The sequence below is a fragment of the Mustela erminea genome, chromosome 4 (genome assembly GCF_009829155.1).
Source record: "Mustela erminea isolate mMusErm1 chromosome 4, mMusErm1.Pri, whole genome shotgun sequence".
Lineage (NCBI taxonomy): Eukaryota > Metazoa > Chordata > Mammalia > Carnivora > Mustelidae > Mustela > Mustela erminea.
This window is the reverse complement of record NC_045617.1, coordinates 99851380-99873220: the sequence shown is the minus strand read 5'-3', so window position 1 is coordinate 99873220 and position 21841 is coordinate 99851380. Positions and strand designations below refer to the sequence as shown.

General features: G+C 43.2%; 1 protein-coding gene across 5 annotated transcripts in view; it reads right to left on the bottom strand.

Annotated features, from left to right (window-relative positions):
- Positions 1-21841, bottom strand: part of LRRC1 (leucine rich repeat containing 1) — a 132834-nt gene that overhangs the window by 100745 nt on the left and 10248 nt on the right. Inside the window, exon 2 of one of the 5 annotated variants that reach the window (XM_032340275.1) lies at positions 7508-7550. The exons of 3 other annotated variants lie outside the window; for them this stretch is intronic. In XM_032340275.1, the coding sequence (XP_032196166.1) occupies positions 7508-7550 (43 nt within the window). Of the gene's footprint in view, positions 1-7358; positions 7457-7507; positions 7551-21841 lie in introns of those variants that run through there. One more of the 5 variants, XM_032340279.1, reaches the window with a different exon arrangement.

Below are 21841 nucleotides of genomic sequence, written 5' to 3'. Positions count from 1 at the left end.
TCTCTCACAGAACTGTAGGGATAATTACATGAGTGAATGCAGGTTAAGCGTTTAGAACAGTGCCTGGCATGCAAGAAATGTTTAATAAATGTAAGCTACCACTACTCTTAGGCCACCACATTCACACACCCTCCTCTATATCCAAGTTAGTGAGACTCTTCAAATCTAAGACACTCAGATCCAATTATACGTCCTGCTGCCTTTGGAGTGTATGGTTAGGATGGAGCTCAATGCTGAACAAGAATCATGCCAATACAAGACATTTTTTAGACTTCTTTCTTTTTAGACTTCTTTCATTTTCGAAAGGAGAGAAGGACCACAAACAAAAAGTCATTATACAAATAAATCAAGAGATGGCTAGATGGCTGGGGCCCAAAGCTTAAAGCGCCTCAAGAAGAGACCGTAAGTACTAGCCAGCAAGTCCAGTAACCCACATGCAACCAAGTACTCAAGCTACTATGCAAATACAGCAAGTAAATTCAAAACAAATGTTTCATCAAATCATTCATCATAATCAAATCATTAAAAACAAAATAAAGCAGAAAAGTAAACTGAAACAAGAAAGGGCTGTATGGATTTCGGGGAAGCTCAGAGTGTGCAAAGCAAGTCAAGACTCAAGGTGGATCTGACCTGGGCACAAACAGAACACAGGGTGGGAAGGGAGGGCTGGGACGCCCTATCACGAGGAAGATGCTGTGTGCATCGGAGACTTCTGGGCAGCCCACAGCTCAGCTCACCAGCTCTCCTGGGGGGTAGCCTGCCTGGTTCGGCACTGCAGGGGCTGTGCTGAGGCAGGATTCCTTCAGTCCTGGTCCTGCAACTAGATCCCTGGGCTTCCTTTCCAGTGCCAATAGCCTTTGATTTTAACTATGAAAAAGGGAGGAAGGAAAGCAGGTGACACCAATTATCCATGTTGCTTTTCGTTGGCCTTTAAACAGAGAGCTTCCAACTCTCAATTGGGTTATGTTCCAAACACTCATTTGTAGGTCACAGAGGGAAGCTAGGAACACACACCCATATGCATAGAAACAACATTACTTGCCATGATTAAGCCTTCAAGTGAGCCTGGAAGTCTACTCGACCCATAGCAGTATAAATGTGTCTTCTCAAAAGTTTCCAAGGGCTGTCCACTAGTCCCAGAACAGAGTACAAACTCCTTCTTAATCTCCTATTCAGAGAACCCTTAACCTGGGCATATTCTATATTACCCACCATCAAGGTTTTTGTAGGTTTTGACAGCTTATAAACTGCCTTCTTCTGTGTCATGCCACCAAAGAACCAGCCAGTGAGCAGTCAGTCATTACGAACTGAACTTTAGAAAGGCAACATGGCCCCTCAGGCCACACCTGCATGCAGCCCCTCTGGCTGCCAGTCCAGTGTCCTGTCCGGTCTACCTTCTGCCTCACAACTGCCCTCATGGTCGTTCTAAGGTCAGCTGCCACACCCACAGACCCGTGCACCCCACTTCTAGCCCCAGTGACTCACCTGCTATGCATCAGCCTTCACTGTTCCAAACACCCTTTTCTGGCTATCAACATCTTACTCAGCCTTAAAATGCTACACCCTCTTGGAAGCCTTTCTACCCTATCACCCGGGCAAAATTCAAACCATTCCTCAGAACATTTTGTCCGTGCTCCTCCACTAGGTGAATAAGCCTTTGGGGTATTACACACCACCATGCCCCTCGGAACACCTACCACAGCTCGGCTACACAATAAATACTCGACCTCAGGTTGTCCGTGAAGTGGCCTAACACTATTTTGGCTGTTTTTTTATTAAAATACTTACTAGAAAATGAATGCTACATCTTAATTCAGGATACTTAGAGCCTATCTATGCTCTGTAAGCAACACTAGCCCCACACCCACAACCTCGAGTCAGGAAAACAGGGGGGAAGGGAGGAGCGGCTTTTGTGTCAGAATGGAGAGAACCAAACTGTCCAAAAATAATTACTGGGGCATTTATTAAGCATGGATTCCTAGGTCCCACCTCAGACCTATTCATTCACCATCTTCAGAATAAAGGGCTTGGGGATCCGAGAGTTTAATAAGCACTCCCAGTTAACTCTTTTTTTTTTTTTTTTTTTTAAAGATTTTATTTATTTATTTGACAGAGAACACAAGTAGGCAGAGAGAGGAGGAAGCAGGCTCCCTGCTGAGCAGAGAGCCCGATGCGGGACTCGATCCCAGGACCCTGAGATCATGACCTGAGCCGAAGGCAGCGGCTTAACCCACTGAGCCACCCAGGCACCCAACTCTTTTGATCAAGTAAATTTTGGGAACACTAGCTTTGACTACTGGGTCTCCAACCTGGCTGCAGGTTAGAATCACCGAAGTATGCCTTCCCTGAGGTAGAGTCAGGGTTAAACCATGCATTCATTACAGGGATGATATAGTCCCCAAGAGGATGACAATTAATGGTGGGGTAATCTTAAAAGTCTTACCTATGACAATGGTCTGGGTTCACAGTACATCTGTGGTATTAAAATTTCATGATGGAAGGTGCAATTAGCCAAAGAAGCTCCTGTGGGGGAGAGGGTGGGGGTTATAACCGAACACGCACACGTGTGCACATGCAGCAGAGTGTCACCAGGCGGCAGTGGCAGCCCCAGATGAAAAAGAATGGTCATACAGATGAGCCAGGAGAAGAAAGGCAACTGTGATCATGCCCTTCCTCTGCCTAAAACATCCTTCAGGATGTTAGCCAGGAAGTTAATCCAAGGGGTAGAAGCCAGCAATAACCAGAGAAGGAGAATGGAAAAACACAGGCAATAAAAAAGTATATACCATAAGAAACCAGAAAGTAGAACAACAAAATATAAAAAGTCCTCCTTTTAGAACAGCTTAAAAACAATTCAGTTTATGGTCCTAAAAGCTGGGCTATCTCCTGTCCCCCACTTGCCCCAGCAAACCAGTTCTTAGCATAAGCCTCAGGTTCCAAGACTCCATCCTCAGAGAGTTTGAGCCTGCACTGGGGCTGATGCACTTTCATTTATAAAGTTCCCCAGGTGATTCTACTGAGCAGCCAAGTTCTGGAAACATGATTCTAGACCTGCTTTTATAAACAAATAACACAGCTCCCTTCCTCTTCATAAAGGTCTTCCATCTCCCCACCTACTGCTGCTCTATTTCTGAATGCTGACTCAGTACAACTTTTAATGCTATTTGGCCAAAAAATTCTTTGTTTCTAAAGCCACTATGAACTTACCCTGTTTCTATACCTCCAGGGACAGAAAGCATACCTATAATGTTTATAAGACTCCCTATTTTCCACACCAAAGACTTGTCTGCCAATTCCCAGTGTTAATTTTTAAAACAGCAGCAGTAGAGAGAGTTCGCTGAATAAGAGAGGTTGAGCCTAACATGGCATCCAGATTCCACGGCCTAAGAGGACCGACCAGCTGCCCAAAGTAGCAGGCTCCTATATAAGTATATTTTTAAGGCAAGGCAGCCAAATTTTAGAACCTGGTCACTTTTCAAACATTTCTTCCTCCGTGTAGACCCATGAAACTTTACAACCAAAGTGTATTCCTCCCCCATTACATATTCAAGATTTGGAACCTACTACTATCATGAAGTGTTCCTAAAAACCACACAAATCAAAAGTGTAAGGAAAACTTCACACATCTTCTCCATGTATGGTTGCCAGGCAAAAGTGAGTACTTGCCAGGATACCAGACCATGCTCAGTACAGAGTCACCAGAACAGCAAAGCTAGTGATAAGAGTTGGTCACAACCTGTGAAGAGCTGAAAGTGGGTCAGGAGAGAAGATTTGCAGGGAATGTCAAATGGCCTCTAAATATTCAAAGGCTTGTCACACGATCATCAAAGGATGAGACTTGTTTGGTATGGCCCAGGGGCAGGAAACTTAAGTCAGAAAAATGTCCCTCTATAAACTGAGCTAAAATGTGACAGGGTCCTGAGAATACAGTGAACCCTCAGTGTAGGCACAGCCCAGAGGACTACTTTGTATGGTTTTACGAAGCAAACTGATAAATCCGATGGACAGTTGATCTAGAAAGTGTCTTTCTGACCCTAAGATTCTACAATCACTATTTCCCTACCATAGTCTCCTCCTCCCACTCAAAATCTACCAAGGTTCTTAGATAACAGTTTGTGATATGCACTCTGGCCTACAATTACCTAGTACCAAGTCCAGTATTTGCAAGAAGCAGCAAAGCAATCTACAGGTTATCTGGGGTCAGAAGACAGCATCCAAAACTCATGTCAGAACATGATGTCACATCCCTTGGAGAAAAAGAGGAAACACTGACGAAGTCAGGTAGCAAAAAAACAGCACTACTTTCCTTGAATACTGGACGGAGGGAGAAAAGAGTGTGGCAAGACAGCATCATTGACTTGGCTTTTTCATGAGGACAAATGCTGCGATATAATCTTTATGGAAGGATTCGCATCCTTCCTTGTGAGTTATAAAGAATGTTTAAATATGGAATTTTAATTGATTCTTATTAATAATATTTTCTATGCTAACAGAAGCCCCTTGTCCTATTTTTAAATTTTTTTTAAAAGATTTTATTTATTTATTTGACAGAGATCACAAGTAGGGAGAGAGGCAGACAGAGAGCGAGGAAGGAAAGTGGGCTCCCTGCTGAGCAGAGAGCCAGATGCGGGGCTAGATCCCAGAACCCTGGGATCATGACCCGAGTCGAAAGGCAGAGGCTTTATCCCACTGAGCCACCCAGGCGCACCACCCCCATTTTTAAATTTTAAAAATAAGCCTCCTAGATGAGAACATTGAGAGTGGGAGAGACATTTCTGAGGGAAGTGCCGAAATGTCTCAGACAGAGAACAAATGACCACTGCTTTAACTCTGATCGTAATGAGGATCAGGGAAGATGGAGAGTTCAGGAAACCTTAAAAGTCTGAACTTGGGAGATGCATTCTAGCATCCAATCTATTTTCGTGTCTTTGTGATGGCTGAGCTGGAAGAGCCAAAGGACACATCATATAATAGGGTTTGCTCAAATACCGCTTCTAGCACCTAAAAGGCTCACCCTCTAACTGGGCTCAGCCTTCCCTACAGATAGGAATGAGTTCATACCTCCCTGGAATATACATGTGGGTTAAATGTCTACAAGAACAAGACACCACAGAGAAGTGTATTCCCCATGAAGCCATTGTTCTGTTGCATTATGAAGAACCATATGGTACCAGAACCCAGAATGGAAAAAATGGAAGGAGAATTCAGTTACAGTCAAGGAGATCTCAATACTTTGCCAGCCACAGGGAGGAGGCCATTTGTCTGGTAATCCTGAGCGAACCACAATCAAAATGTGAACCAACTGCTTCACTGTCCATGCATCTAGTAGGACCTGGCTACCAGCCTGGCCACCCTACAAGCACTGAAAACTTGCCCTCCCTGGCAACCTCGAGGAAGACATGCTTTCACTGCTCAAAGTCATTACTTAGGAGGATAATGGAAATACCAACAACATTCCGGACTACGGAAAGACTGATAGAATAAGCCTCACCTGATTTTGCCTTGACCTCTTCCATTCCAAGGGTGTACTTGAATGAGTGAGCTTTCTCTAGCTTTTCATGGGCCTTTATTTTAGTGTTGCCCATCTGTTTGAACACTCAAGAGGCAAGTTTTAACCACATTCTTTGGTCTCTCTCTGGCATCGGAGCCTTTGCTATTGCTGTATCCTCCCCAACTCCTCTGCAATTTTCTTCCCTCGATTGCTATGTTCTTCTTGTCAAGGATCTGTACTCTTTACTGGCCACCTGACATTTTAACAGTGGATGAGCTATTCTTACAGGACCTAGAAATATACAGCTGGGGTAGGAACAAAGAGAAAGTGGTATTTCAATTCATGACAAGTGCGGTAATTATATTTCCTGTAATAAATTTATTTCAAAATAATCACTGACAAAGCCTAAGCACTTTTGATTGGCCCCATTCAAAAGAGGAGGGAAGGAAACAATCATATAAACCATATATATTTTAAAATTTTTTAAAAAGCCTAGCATTAGAAAGCAGAGCATTAACCTTGACGTGTTTCCAAAGTCAATCTTGCAATGCAGTGTTAATAACATGGGCCAGAGCAGTTAACTGAAAAAAAACCTCCTTTCCAGCCATCTTTAGTAGGGCACGAATCTGCATAGAATCTGGGAAAGGTTACCAAGGCACAATAACCTGAGAAGGAGTAAAGAGAATGTATTAAAAAGGAAAAAGCAAGAGATTATTTCTCAAATAGTTACCAAGACCATCCCATATTCTCAGAGTAGAGGAGATACAAGACAGAACAGTACCACCATCATAAATTGTGTGCCCCTCAAAGAGCAGTGGGGGCTCTCAGTGACAGGTACAATGGAGTCTGCGAGTGACAGGTACAAAGGCAAGTCGGGTGACTCAGCCTTTAGGCATGGAAGGCATAGGGCTGAGAGTCCAGGATACTTGGAGGGGTGCTCAAAAACGCTTTATTGTCTTTGAAGGTGAAAAGGGAAAAAATGAATAAAGTAACAATGAATCCAGCCTGAATTTTATTTGTCTATCACAAACACAAAATATGACCAATAATAATTTTATGGGGGAAGGGGCCCACAAAGGCAAAGTGCCCATGCTAGAGCCCAGGAGAGCTGTATCCACCTCTGCCTGTAGAGAAAAAGCAAATGCTAGAGAGTTTCTTGTGTCTGAGGCAGGCATGTGAGAATCTACAGGGCATTCAAGTGAGGCACAGCATTAACACAAATGATTTTCCATAGTGAAAGCTCAGCAGTGAACTCTGACTATTACAAAGTAAAGAAAAAAAATAACTTGCTTTCAATTGTTCAAAGAAAGCGTGGTGCAAGTGACAGATTCTTAAGTGTTCTCTAAATGACAGAAGATAAGCTCTGACACCGGAAGATCAAGTAAGTCAACAGAGCCTGAAGGAGATCCTTCTATGTAATAATAGCATTGACCTTCTAGTGTGTTGCCTTGTTCTTTTCTCCCCTACTCACTTCTATTTCACTTTAAAACTGTCTTCTTACCAAACTGTGATTGTACTCTATGTACAATTCAATGTCTTGCCCTTTTTTTTTTTTGCATATTATATCAGAATAATTTCCTAAGTCCCTCAACAGAACATCTGGAATGCACCAAGGTCTGAGTATGCACCTCTTACTGTGTCCTAGACAAAATGCCAAAGGATAAAATGGAGGGACTCAAGGCTGGTTCAACAATCAAAGTCAACCCAAAGCATGCTGACTAATGGGCTCATTAGCTACCTGTTGGACCGACTACAGGGCTATGACCCAGGTTTTAACTAATGAATTTAAGACACTGATACTCATCAGCAGAGTGCCTACTATGTGCAAAACTGCACTACATGCTTTATACACATGGACTCACCTTACCCTCATAAAAAGCTTGTGAGACAAAGATTTTCCCATTTTATACCAAGGGAAGAGGATAGGGATGGAAGTTCAAGGAAGCTGACGATCTGCTGAAGGTCAAAACTAGCACACAGCAGAAGAGACATCTCAGTTCCGTCTCCAGCTCCTACCTTCTTTCCATTTGATGGCACTTTTATTCCACTTTCAGGGTTCCTGAAACGAGTCAGTAAGTTGTATAAAAATCAGATGGAAGAGGATCTCTTTAAAGGCAGTTATAGAGTCAATGTGCTAATCTAACAAGATTAAATTGAGCCCTGAGAAAAGCAGTCTTACAACTGGATCCAAGGAGACTAAAATTCTGTACAGAATGATGGATAATTGACCCAAAATCAGCATGCATGAACAAAACTTGAGGATGGCTTTACCTAGAAAGCTCAGTGTTGAGTGTAAGAGTTGTATACCCAAAGGTATACACACTAACTAAACTATAAGCTCACTATGAATCCAATAGCTACATATGCATCTATATGCTTTAGGACTACATTCATAAAAATATTATGCCCAGACTGAAAGAAGTGACAGTTTTTTGCCCTGGGCTGGTGTATCTTCTCTGGGGATCACATTCTACAAAGTTTTGGCAAAAAATAACATCTCTATAAAAGCATAACCAGGTAAATTAAATGGAATGGAAAATTTTTTTTTTTTTTGAGTATGAGACTAGATGGAAGTGGGGGTAGGGCTGACTCAAGGACAGAGAGGACAGTGGCATACATTCCTTCAAACACACAGAGCCCCCACTGACCTCACCCTTCCATCTGACTTGACATTTCTTTGGCCCACGCAGTGGAGGGTTTGCACTCCTTTACAGATACATGAACAGATAAAGTACCTTCCCAATCCAGGCCTAAAATATTGAGGATTCTGCTAATAGCAATTTAGACTTCTCCCCCAGAGCTTACTTCATATCCACTCCAGTCATCATTCAGGCACTTCTGTGAAGAGAAGGCAGGGACGCCATTTCTTCAAGTACTTTTCAAGGCCCCGCTGAATGACATCCACCTCCCACTCCTTCCTGCCAGAAGCATAAATCCAGGGAAGGATAAGAAGATAAACGTGACTGGCAACAAAGGGGCGTGCTGAGACGTAAACCCGGAAAAGCTATCTGAACATCAGTTCTGCGAACTGCTTTTGCCTTATTAACCCTCATCTTCTCAGCACTTCCACCTAACTCATTTTTCCAGCACAACACCCCAGTCACCATCTGACTCTTAACTGCCTCCGTCTTCTACGGCTCTCAGCAATTCTTTCCTTTGATCTTCCAAGGCTTTAACCTGGCCTCTGATCATTCCCCAAGCTGGTCACCGCTGCCTCTTCCCCAGTCTCTCCGCCCGGCAGTGCAGCTGGCTGGCGAGTCCTCCCTGGTGCTGCTCACTGCCCCTGCCGGGGTCTGTGTCCTCCCAGATGGCTTCAGACCCCACATGTGCTGCACAGAGCCTTTAGCTGCCCTAGGTGAGTTCTGATGCTCTGCCTCAAATGACTCAGACCTCAGAACATAAGAACACTGATGAAATAGGATTAAATGAGGACTAAAGTACCCACTGCCACTTCCTAGAAGTGAAAGGAAGTAAATCTGGCAAATCACTTGTATGACCACGATGCTGACTCCACCAGGAAAGATTCAAAGGCATGTTCAAAAAGGAAGAAACAATTTAGGAAGTATTTCTGATTCCTCCCTTCTCTTTCTCCATGCTCATCACATCACACATAAACATGCAGACACATGGTCACTTAGAGTTTATCACTGTTCTGTTAAAAAGAGTTACTGTGCAAAGCAACCTACACCTTTCTTTTCTTAAAAAACAATGTATCGAGAAAGATCCTCCATGACAACTAACGAATAAAGCTCTACCTCATCTTTATAAGGACTGTACAAGACTCATGGCACATTTGCATCATGATTTATTTAACCATTTCCCTGACAGCATTCATTTTATTTGCTTTTCCTTCCTCCCCAACCCCCCTGTTCATTTTTTGTTTGTTTGTTCTTTCGCCACCACAGGAATGCATTAATAAAAATCCTTCCATATATATCTTGACACACTGGTATTTCTATTTTTAAAACAGAATGCCATGGAATTGCTGGGCTTGATTTTTCAATTTTAAAAGATATTGCTGAAATGGCTTCCAAAAGGGCTATTTCACTCATATATCCACCATTGCCCTACATCCCAGAGGCAGCCTTTTAAAAGATCATTTGTATTAATGCTTGTATATCCACGACTATCTCTGGAAAGATACAAAGTAATAGAAAAGCAGCTTTCTGGTCTGAAGAGAAGTACAGGCCTAGGGAAAAGGGAAGGGATACCCACTTTCCACTACACACACTTTCTGCATTGGCTTAATATTTTACTATGTGCCTGTATTACAGGTTCAAGATATAAAATGCTCTTTAAAATATTAGTAGACATTTCAAAGAAAATAAGCATTGTCCTTACAGTATTGACTCCATGCAACTAAATGTTGTTAAGTTAAAATAAATGGAATTTGGTTTAAATGATCCTTTTGGAATACCTACGTTACTCTACATTTTAGGGATATAAAAATTACAGCAGCCCCTTCCCTCAAGGAGCTCCGAGTCCAGGAAAGATAAAGACCTGTGAGCGGCATCTGCAATGCCCAGGTGGCAGCTTAGATGCTCAGGGTGAAAGACGACTTTAGGTTTGCTCGGGAGCCAGGAACTGGCATGCAACTGAGGTGTTAGACAATCACCACCTCTGGTTTACAAGAGACTTTTTTCTTCTGCCTCTTTAAATGTTTCTGTATTTGTCAGTTTCAAAATGGGCATCAATATCACTCCCACAGTCAGGGCCAGAAAAAAAAAAAAGGCACTCCCGCCCCAAATTCAATTGCCAGTATCAAAAATGTTAACCCAAATGAAATTTTTTTAGCTTTAAAGTTAAAGCATTAATTAAAATCCTGGCTATCTCTTTTTGTCTTAACTAATGTGCTACCATGTTTTTAAAAAGGAAGACAGCTGGATTTTTAGAGGACACTCAGGCTGTGTCAGATTGCCCGGCACATGAGAAAGCATTCACAAGAAGTAGTGCAGGAATAGGAAAGAAGAGGTGTCATTGTGTCCCTTCTCCTTCCCTCTAGTCTGCATGAGGTTATTTACAAAGAAAAGATTTAGTTTACAAAGTATCCTGGAAAATATTTAAAATCTTGAAAGCATTTAAAAATCTTATCCTTGGGAATAAGGAACTGTAATATGCTATTTATATATCCTACTGTAGTAAAGCTATATTCAAAAGCAATAACAAGTTTAGCATTACTTTGATTTTGGTAATTCAAAACGAACATAAAAAGGCTTTTCACAGATTTCTATAGTCACAAGGAACTTAGAATTTCCATCTCTGATTTCTCCTTCCCCACATGTTTCCTTTCTTAAGATTCAAGGACCTGCAGGGAGAGATATCATGGGGATCAATTCCTAAAACAAGTCTATATCTTTGGTTAGGTATCAAACAGAAGCATTACCATATAATAAGAACACAGACCTAACATCTATTTTGTAGTCCAAGGCTAAATTATCCTGAATATAATTACCATCCCAAGAATGAGGAACCATACCAAACAAGAAAAAAAAGTGCCCTTTGGTACCATGCTCACCATAATTTGCATGCTAAAAATATCTAATAGCCCAGCGTCAAAGGCAATGAAGACTAAAGCCTCTTTTACTTTAAAACTGCTTCGAAACTTGAATTACATTAGACACACCTTCATGCATTTGCCAAAAGAACTCACGTTATAAAAGCAGAACTTTCAATTAAAATTTTAAATGATTAGCAAGAAAAGAATGCAGAGTTGTTCCACTTCAAAAGTTACAAAGGGGAGATGAAAACGAAAAGCAGCAACATGCTTAGGTACTTGTTAAACCTGCTTAGATCGGGATACAGGAAGTGTTTTGTTTTGACAGCACCATGGGCCAAAACCAAGGCATTATTTTTCAGTGCTAGCATTAAAAACAAATAAAAATAAAACATGTTGTAAAAAGTGGCCTGCCTGTCTTTCCGGAAGATCAAGATCATGTTGGCCAAGAGGAAACATTTCATGGGGACCACTGACTATGCACAGGGCACCCCGTCTTCACGTTCCTGTGGTCACAGGAGAAAGGGAATTTAACCTAGATTTGTCCATTGAAAACTGACACATTCATTTCCCTGTATGTGGAACAAGCACAGGCCAAATGTATGGTCTGGAGAGTCCCCGTGCCTTGGCAGGGCAGGTCTACAGACAACCGTCACCATGTTTCAGTGACCTGAGGGGAGAGGATGAGACTTGAGCAAGGCCTCAGAAACAGCTCCTGAGGACACTCTCAGCTGTGTGTGTATGTTGGGGGAGGGAGTGGTATATGTGTGTACACGCAAGTACGTAGGAGGAAGAAGCCCTAAGGTACAGTGTAAAACAAGAGACAGGCAAATCTCAGGTTATGAACTTGGAATTACAGGCTGTGCCATAAACAGCAGCATGAAGCAGAACAAAGGGGCTGCCATCACCCATGTGCCCCACAGAATACTGGACTCTAGAACACAGGAGAAAGCACAAAATGCGATCCTTATCCTCAAGGGTTAGTTATATACTCCCACTGACAAATATGCCAACTTCAGAGTAGGGATAGGGATCCTTTATTTCCAACAACAGGTAATTAACACGGTTTATGCCCAACAGAGCTGGGTGCTTTGTGTATTGTAAGTGCACTCCTCATAATGCCCTCCCTTCGTACTATCACCATTCTCATTCTCAAACAGTGACAAAACCGAGGCTCACGGATGTTAAGTAACTTTGCCATCTTTCCAAAATCACGTAACACTAAGTCTCTTGAGTCTCAAAGCCCACTACACCAGCGTTTCTCATTCTGTGGACACAGGATCACCCAACATCATTCACCTGGGTCACCTGCAAACATTACAGATTCCTGGGGTCCCACACTGATGTAATAAATCCAAATCTCTGGAGATAGAGCCCTAGCATCCATGTTTTAAAACAACTCCTGGGGGCACCTGGATGGCTCAGTTGTTAAGCCTCTGCCTTCGGCTCAGGTCATGATCCCAGGGTGCTGGGATCAAGCCCCAAATGGGGCTTTCTGCTCAGCGGGAAGCTTGCTTCTCCAGCTCCCACCCACCAACAGAAGTTCCTTCTTGTTGTGTCTCTCTCTCTCTCTGTCATATAAATAAATAAAATATTTTAAAAATAAAATAAAAAAACAACTCTTAGCTGCTTCTGATAAAGAACCAAGTCTAAATGAGCCACTGTGGGGCCCCCGCAAGCGATTTGCCAGTGAGAAGCAGCCTGGTTCTTTAACAGATAGTGAAGTTTAGCAACAGGCTGTGTGTATGTGTGTGTTTGCACTCTTTAAAATCATCACTTAGGCTGGCTCAGTCAGTAGAGCATGCAACTCCTGACTTCAAGGTTGCAAATTCGAGCCCCACATTGGGTATAAAGATTACTTAAAAATAAAATCTTAAAAATTACTTAAAATAAATTTTTTTTAAAAAAATCATCACTTAGGAAACCCATTCCCCAGTGGTTCTTAACCTAGAGTTTCCAGAGTTCAGCAGGTCCACAGTGACAATAATGCAGGTCCCAAAGGCTATTTTAGTATTTCGGAGGCCAAGAGAAATTGTACATTCATCTCCAAAAGACTAACTAAATGTCTTTGGAAATGGGAAATTTTAACTGTTAAGCCATTTAACAGATACAATGTATCTGGAAGCAAAGTCTTTAAAGCTGGGCTGAAAGGCACATCTGTGCACCTCTCACCCCCACCCCCAGGGACACACAGCTGAGCAGCACAGCCAACACAGTAGCCTTACTTCACGGTCACACTTCCCTTTCACACAGAGCTATGATCTTGCCCAGGCCAATCCATAACCTTATTCTTATTCAAGAACCCAGTACTTACCCTGTCCCAACACTAACCGCACCATCAAAGGGACAAAGATCCGCAAACACAGGTGATGGCTGAAGCTACATGTAGGTGGTCTGCAGACAAACAGTGCTTTGAAATTTGAGTAAAACCCACGAAGTGATTAATTTGAAGGGCAAAACATGCATTTGGATGTGAAATACCTAAGTTTCACTGTCTATAGTCACAACTCATTAATTCACAAATTTTAAAAATTAAGAAAATATAAAATTTTACTGAATCAATAGCAAAATAAAACAAAACAAAAACTACCCATTACTTTAAACAACTAACTCGGCCTGATCCCTGTAAGAAAATGAAGAGGAGATAGAGAAGTAAATACAGAAAGAAGAAATGAGAGAAAAAAGGGCAGGAAAGAAAATGCCATGAACAAGCAAAAGAGAAGGTATGAATCAAGAAAGAAAGGAGTTCAGGGCACCTGGGTGGCTCAGTGGTTTAAAGCCTCTGCCTATGGCTCTGGTCATGATCTCAGGATGCTGGGATTAAACCCCTGGCATTGGGCTCTCTGCTCAGCAGGGAGCCGGCTCCCCCCGCCCCCCCCAACAACCCCCCCACCACCTGCCTCTCTGCCTACTTGTGATCTCTGTCAAATAAATAAATAAAATCTTTAAAAAAAGAAAGAATCTTTAAAAAGAAAGAAAGAAAGAAAGAAAGGAGTTCAAGAATAGTGAACAGAATAAAGGATGCAGGAGTTTTGGAAGAAGCTAGCTGATTTTTTATCACGATCTGTAGTTCACTTGAGCCATAGGCTTCAGATTACCATCACCGCCTATTAGCTCCTACTGAAAAACTAATTAGCTAGTTAGTTCTTTATCTTTCAGACCTCCATCCTACAAACGGAATGAAAAAAGGAAGGTAAGGCATTTACCTAGACTCTGGGATTCGGTTCACAAACACCTCCCACCCACCTCCTTCCCGCCACAGTTCTAGGAATGTCAAGGGGTTTGTACAGCAGAGGGCACAAACAGCCCAAGTCCAGTCTGTACATCTGATAAACAGTGAATGTTTAAAACTGTTGAATAAGATGTCACCACCTAAAAACTGTCCAGAGGAGCCTGCCACAGGTGTCTGGCCTCATGGCTCCTAATGGAGGTGACCCATCCAACAAGCAAGCCTAGCAGCTCCCGCTGACTTCCACACCCACTGCACATTACCATCCTCTCCTGGGTCACCGCCCTGGAATCCTGACCTCACCCAGAGGTGCTTCCTTTCCCCTACATTCAACTCCAGTATTTTGGATCTGGCCATGACCTCTCCCATGGCTTCATTTCCATTATTTTCTCCTGACCATCAGCCTCTTGCTTAAAAATTCCCTTCTTTCTCTGCTTACGCAGCATCACAAATATCTTTTCCATCAGAAACATCAGTGGCCTCATTCCCTCCTATCCTGCCACCTACAATCTACCTTTCTGATCCTGGAATGGTATGGTTGAGCACGCTAGAGGGAAAACAAAAAAACAAAAAACAAAAAACACACAAATCATGAAGGCTGCTGGCACCACCAGAAATTCTCACCAATCCAGGGAATGCTCATTAGCTCCCTTTCCAGCACCCACAGGCACCCCCTGCTTAACCCCCACCTCTCACCTAGCCACTGCCCTATCTCATCTTTCCCTGAGGAAAAAAACCACCAGACTCACTCTCTCATTTATCAACATGCTTCCTTTCCCTCATTCCTCAAATCCAGTAAGAGGTACACAGTCACTGAAGCTGAAAACTCAACTGTTACCCTATTATACTTGACCCCTGCAACCACCAGACTCTCCATTTCCAATGTGGTCAGTCACCAAGTCGCCTATTTGCCTCCAAAGTATTCTCCCAATCTCCAGTCTTGTTCCCCGCAAAGCCATCCACAATCTGCTTCAAGTCTGACAAGACACCCCTGGGCTTAAACTCTGGTGACAACAAAACAACAGCCAAGCTCCCTCACCTGGCATTCAGAGCCAGCCATGATGGGGCTGCTGCCTGCCCTCTGACACTCTTCCTCGTGCACCTCCCACAGCACTTGGCTGTGTTGTCTCTCCAGCCCTCCACCACCAGGAACCTTTAGCCACCAGCTCTAAAACTGGGCCTTCATCACCATCTGCTTGGATGCCATCACTAAAACCCAACACCAAACAGAGACTGGCATTCACTTTTGCCTCCCCGGAGCCTAAAATGCAGTGGGCCTTCAGTGCCACGGCAGCTGCATGAAGATCTCAAGGCCACTACCTGACCAGATCTGCCAAAGTAACATCTCACAAAGAACATCAGCCTTTGGAGTCTCGCAGACCTGGGTTTAACCCCAATCAGGTTATTTCCCACATGAGTGACATTAGGCCTGGGCATTGACTTGGTTTTCTCACCTGTAAAATGGGCCTTTTAAAAGTCCCCCACATAAGGCTGAACCCAAAGACGGAACAAATTCTGTGTAAGTGCCTGCAAGTGCAGCTGGAAAACTGTGGGCACTCAGTGAAGAGCTGCTACTCTCACTTTCCCAAAACTGCAGCTGAGGCTTCATTCCACTCTCCCGAGGCGAGGGCAGGTTATCCAGTGTGTGCAGGGTGTGGGCAGCCCAGCCCACAGCTTCCGAAACACTTCCTGCCTCTTGGCCATTTTGCTCCTCATTAACACCTCCACTCAGAGGCAAGGGGGAGAGGACCTTCCTTCTGTCAACATGACTAATGATGTGTTATCTCTCTGTGCTACTGTTGACCCTCTGCCAACAGGACGTGCTGACTCAGCCCACACCACCACCTCACTCTCAGGTGGACAGCCAGAGGATGGGCTCGCTGGCCTGAGAGGCAGTCTGGGGCTGCCCAGAGATCCTCAGGAGACGCTGGGCTCGGACCAACCCAGACGAGGCTGTGGCGCTGGCACCGTCAGCCCCTCAGAACTCACTACACAGAGGCACTAGAAGAAAGCAGTCAGACACATAAGAAATGCCTGAGGATTTATGTACCTAAACTACACCATAAAAACAACAACAACAAAAAAACACAACATTTTTTTTTCAATGCAACAGACATTTTTGGAGCATTTCTTTTGAATAAGGCACTGAATTCCCAAATGTCTGGGACAGAGACACATAAAATCAGTCCCTGATGACAAGGTGAGGGGAATATACAGTTGCACAACAAAGCCCAGTCCTGACAAACAGTCTGAGAGAAGTGAACTGAGAAAGGGTCAGGGGAGCATGGAGACACAGATGTGACTGTAGAGCTGGGTAGACTTCATGGAGGTGGTGGCATCGGCACTGAAGAAGAGCATTCCGAGCAGAGCACTAACAAAGGCACAGAGATCGGGAAAACCTGAGACCGTGCAGTCACAGAAATTTAACACTTAAAATGTATAAGAGAAAGAACCAGAAAGTACTTAAAACATACATTAGAATTTAACAATTTAGAAAATAATTTGGTAATTTAATCTTTGTATTTGGTAATTTAACCTTTATAATATCCTATTTACTTCTGCTTTCCTCTCATGAAATTTCACACATAGTGAGAATAAAATCTAGGGAAAAAATGGCTACAAGTATGAGCTTTTTTTTTTTTCCTTTTTTCAAGAATACTTTGAAACAGAAATCTCTCCTACTAGAGACCTTTCCTGAACAGATGGTCCTTGTGTTTTTGGCAGAAGACATGGGTTAAACCAGAGAGAGACATAACAACGATCCACTACTCACTGGTGGGAAACGAGGGTATCTGCAACAATCAGCCAGGCTGTCTCCCCTGCCTTCCTCCAGCGGCAGGCACTACACCCCACATCCAGCCCCAAACCTCTTATGCCCATCCTTGCCTATCTAAGTCCCACTTAGAGCGGAAAAACAAACAACAACAGACAAGGGGAGGCCCCATGACTCCATGGATGCCCCTCCTGGAGATGCCACTCTATGAGGGGTTGTGGCAGGATAGAGGTTCAGTTGGTCCCACCGAAGGCACACCAGTGCCCCATGCCACCACCCCGCTAAAGCAACCCCACCAGCACCTTCCTCCGAGCTTGCTTATAGGTGAGGTGGCGACAGGCCTACTGAAGGCATTTTAGGCTGCAAAGCTTCTTATTTGCAGCCAAGAGTATTCCAGATACACTCCTCTATTTCTCCAGGACAGACCCTCTGTCAGGAAAAACCACCAGGGAACTGAAACCACAGAAGATCCCTGATGCTCCTTTTGAGCCAGATTTACTTGGGATCTACATCTGAACCTTGCAATAAAACACTAAGATACATACATTTTAAAAAGGCTATAGAAACTACACCTCAGCAGCAATAACCCTCTACTTCATTTACCCTACAAAAAATACATATATAATTTTATACATATATACTATAGATTTCAAATATATATCACAGATTATATATTTATATAGAGACTACAGATTTTACATATATAGGTTATAGATTAGATATATAATTTGATCTATAATCTTTCTATATAATATAGATTATACAGATTTTCTTTTTCAGTGGTTAGTTACTAAGGAGAGGCAGGGATGGGTTAGGGTGAAGACTTGGTATAGGATTAGCTTCTTTCTTCTCCTGGCCTCAACAGAACTCAGTGAATCACTCAGCAGAGATGCAAGGCATACGTAAAAACCTCTTCTTGCCATTCTAGAATGAAGTTACCAAGAACAAGGTATGTAAATAATTGTAACATGCCATGCACCAAGGCAGGTCTATTGTAAAGCACATATTTTCTGTTAACTTCATCTCAACGGCATCCATTTCCAACAGTACTGGAATATATACAGTTCCAAAAGGCACATTAGAACCTCTTGATGATAATAACCTTTAGAGTCAAGGCCAAGAACTGCCTCATAAGCGAATCAAATATTTGCGATCATGCTTTGAAAACAGAGACCAAGTGCATAACAGCTGAATAATTATGACCAGAATTAGTGAGGGTGCTGCTATGTGATACAACCAGTGTTCATTATGTTCAGTGAGACCCACAGGTTTTCCAAATGGATGTGCTTTTCCTTCAGGAGTTTGTAAGGCTGCAGCTATAAGTTACTTGCTGAAGGAGAGAAATCCAGCACCAAAGAATGAGGGCCACTGATCTTCTTTTAAAGATTATGCTCGAGTGAGCATATTAATTTTTGGTGACCTGATTCTTAAAATGATATTTCAGCTCAGCTCTCTTTTTCTTAACGAGGCAAAAATAACTCAGGCATCAGGGGTATCTCTGTTCCCTTTCACAGAACAGACACAACTCCTGGCCCATCAGGTGGCTCTTCATGCAGACGACATGGTCACCCATACTTAACCTTAAGGAAGGAAGACACAGTGGTTAGGAATAATGGCTCTTGAACCAGACTGCATCTGCTTAACCCCACGCTCTGCTGCTTACTGGCTGTGTGACCTCAACAAGCTAATTCATCTGTGTCCCAGTGTCCTCAACAGCAAAATAATGCTATTTATGTAAAATGAAGTAATGTTTGTTATGAGAATTAAATGAGTTAATCAGAGGAAGTTATTTAGAACAATTCAAGGCACACTGCTCAAAAAAAAAAAAAGTGTGCTATCTCTATTATAATTATCATTACCCAGACTTCCTCTCCTAAGTTCTAGGTCTCATAAAAACTCCTGACGTGTCCCAACTGAAGTACTTACCAGTTCCTTGTTCCCATGCTGCTATATTCCCATTCCCAGTCCTCTCTAACTCAGTAAATGGCTCTGCCACCCCCCAGGTGACAAAACCAAACCCTGAGTCCAATACAGCAGCAGATCTTCTTGACTTGACCCCCAAGATATAGCTCATTACTCATGCTACCACCCTGATCCAAGTCACCGTCAGCTGTCCTCTAGAACCTTTCATTAAAAAGCCTCCTCTCCCAGTGTCCCCACTTCTCTGAACTCTTCCTCCCTGCAGTCTCTAACCAGCAGACAGAAGGATATTTCTAAAGCCTAAGTCAGCTATCCTATGGCTTTATGATGTGCCATACTTCAACTGACAAAAATCATCATCATCATCATCATCATCATCTGAACTTCTCAACAGGGTCTCAGAGCCCTGACATACATGAACCCCACTAACATGTTCACCTTGATTTCCTACTCCTTGTCATACTGTGTTGCAGCCTCACTGGCCCTCTTGCTGCCCATAAAATGGCCAAGCTCCTCCACAAGTCTATGCAAGGACCTCTGGCAAATTCACAGCTGCCTCACTGAGCGACACAAACGTCACCTCTTTAGAAAGACCTCCTCCCTCCTATTGCTCCCTACCTCCAGCTCCCTATTCGGTTTTCTTTACAGTTTTTATCCTTATCTGAAATTCTTATTTACTTTTCCACTTACTGGCTGTCTCCCTTACTGGGAATGGAAGCTTGTAAGAATAAGGCAAGATACCTATCTTTCTAGATAGAACAATGCCCAAAGCACAGCCAACACTCAGTAAATCTGGGCCATGGATAGCGGAAGGAGGGAGGCTGTGTCAGAATTCAGCAGAAATGCACCCCAGTGCCCATTCCTGAATGGAGCTGCCTAGGAAGCCAAAGATGCCCTTCAACAGATGAATGGATAAAGAAGATATAGTCCATATATACAATGGAATATTACACAGCTATCAGAAAGGATGAATAGCCAACTTTTGTATCAACACGGATGGGACTGGAGGAGATTATGCTGAGTGAAATAAGCAGAGAAAGTCAATTGTCATATGGTTTCACTTACTTGTGGAGCATAAGGAGTAACACGGAGGACATTAGGAGAAGGAAAGGAAAAGTGAATTGGGGTAAATTGGAAGGGGAGATGAAGTGTGAGAGACTGTGGACTCTGAGAAACAAACTGAGAATTTTGGAGGGGGTGTGGTGGGGGGATGGGTGAGCCTGGTGGTAGGTATTAAGGAGGGCATGTATTGCATGGAGCACTGGGTGTGGTGCATAAACAATGAATCTTGGAACACTGAAAAAATTTAAAAAAATATTAAGTAAATATCTGATAAATTAAGTATCTAACCACATCAAAAAAAATAATTATAATAATAAAAAATAGACAAAAAAGTCCCAGCCTTTTGCCCATTTTACTTCACTTCTAAAAGCTGGGGAAATGCAACTGACATGGAGGAACATCTCAGTGTTCAAAAGTTGTTGGTGTGTGGGGATAGGGAGGTGAGAGCATGTGGGGGAAGTTGGGGGGAGTATGGGTCTATAGGATGGGCATGTACCTATGTGCAGGGGCTGTGGGTCTGTGGGGGCGGGGTACCTGTGAGGGCATGTGGGTATGTGGGAGGGTGTGGGTATGTGGGAGAGCATGGGTCTGTGGAGAAGGTGTGAGGGGGTGTTAGTCTGTGGGGGGGGTGAGTCTGTGGAGAGGGTGTGGGTCTGGGGGGGCTGTGAGTACGGGGGAGAGTGTGGGCATGTCAGGGGTGGGGTAATGTTGAAGGGGGTATGGCTATTGAAAGCTGTGTTGGTTTTTGTTGTTGTTTTTTTTTTGTTTTTTAGGGCTGTGTTTTAACCAGAGAAAAGTCTGCTGATCTTTTTCCCTTAACTGGTTCTGGAAATCAACAGCGGACCACAGGCGGGTATTTGGAACAGCTTCTCCTTATCATCAAATCCTTGATTATAATTATTAAGCTTAGACTTGTGGTTCTACTAAACCCCATTAGGCAACCTCACAGAGTATGTGCGCAACTGTGGGATCACTCTCCTAAGGTTAGCACTATGGCATGAAGTCATAAAATTAGCATCAAGTCATACAATTTCACAAACTTAGAACTCAAAGGGACCCTAAACATCACTGACACCATCCCTTCATCACTCAGATAAGGAAACCCAGGCTCAGAAGATTAGATGATTTGCCCAAGGTCACAATGCTAGGGCCATTGAACAAGGGAAAAAAATCAGGTCTGACTATCAGGACCATGCTGATCTCACTCCATCATGAAGCTACCCATCCATGCAAAGACTACAGAAAGCCCAGCTCTTTTTGTAATAATCATTAAGCTCTCACCTACAGGTCTCATCCAAACCCACTTCTAATTCCACTCCCCAACAGGGCTGAAAACTTCCCCAAGAATGCTAATCAAATATGTATTAAATGTCTGCTCTGTGCCAACCACCCAGTTAGGTAGCAGGAGTGCAAAGAAGAAAAAGTGTGTAGCTTTAAGAAACTCACTTTGATGGGAGGCAGAAATAATTACAAAGAGGTATGAATAATGACACAGGTGTCCCCAGAGACCAGAGAGGAGGGAAGGGAAAGCTTCCTAGAGGAATGTTACCTCCCTAACTGTATCCCACAGGATGAAGAGCAATGAGCCACGCAAAAGAAGTAGAGAAAGAGTAACTCCCGGTACACAGAGTAATAAAAAATGAAGACTCAGAAGCATGACATGATATGTTGGTAACCAAGGGCAGCTAACTCTTGCTGAAACACAAGCTGGAGAGCTCATGCTGGAAAGAGATGGGAGATAAGAGAACAAAACATTGCCAGGTTGTATCCCGAAGGTGTGAGAAGCCACTGCAGCAGGAAGTCATTCGTCACATTTTTGTTTTAGAAAGATCACTCACTCAGCTAAGTACTGAGAAAGGATTTGAAGGAGAA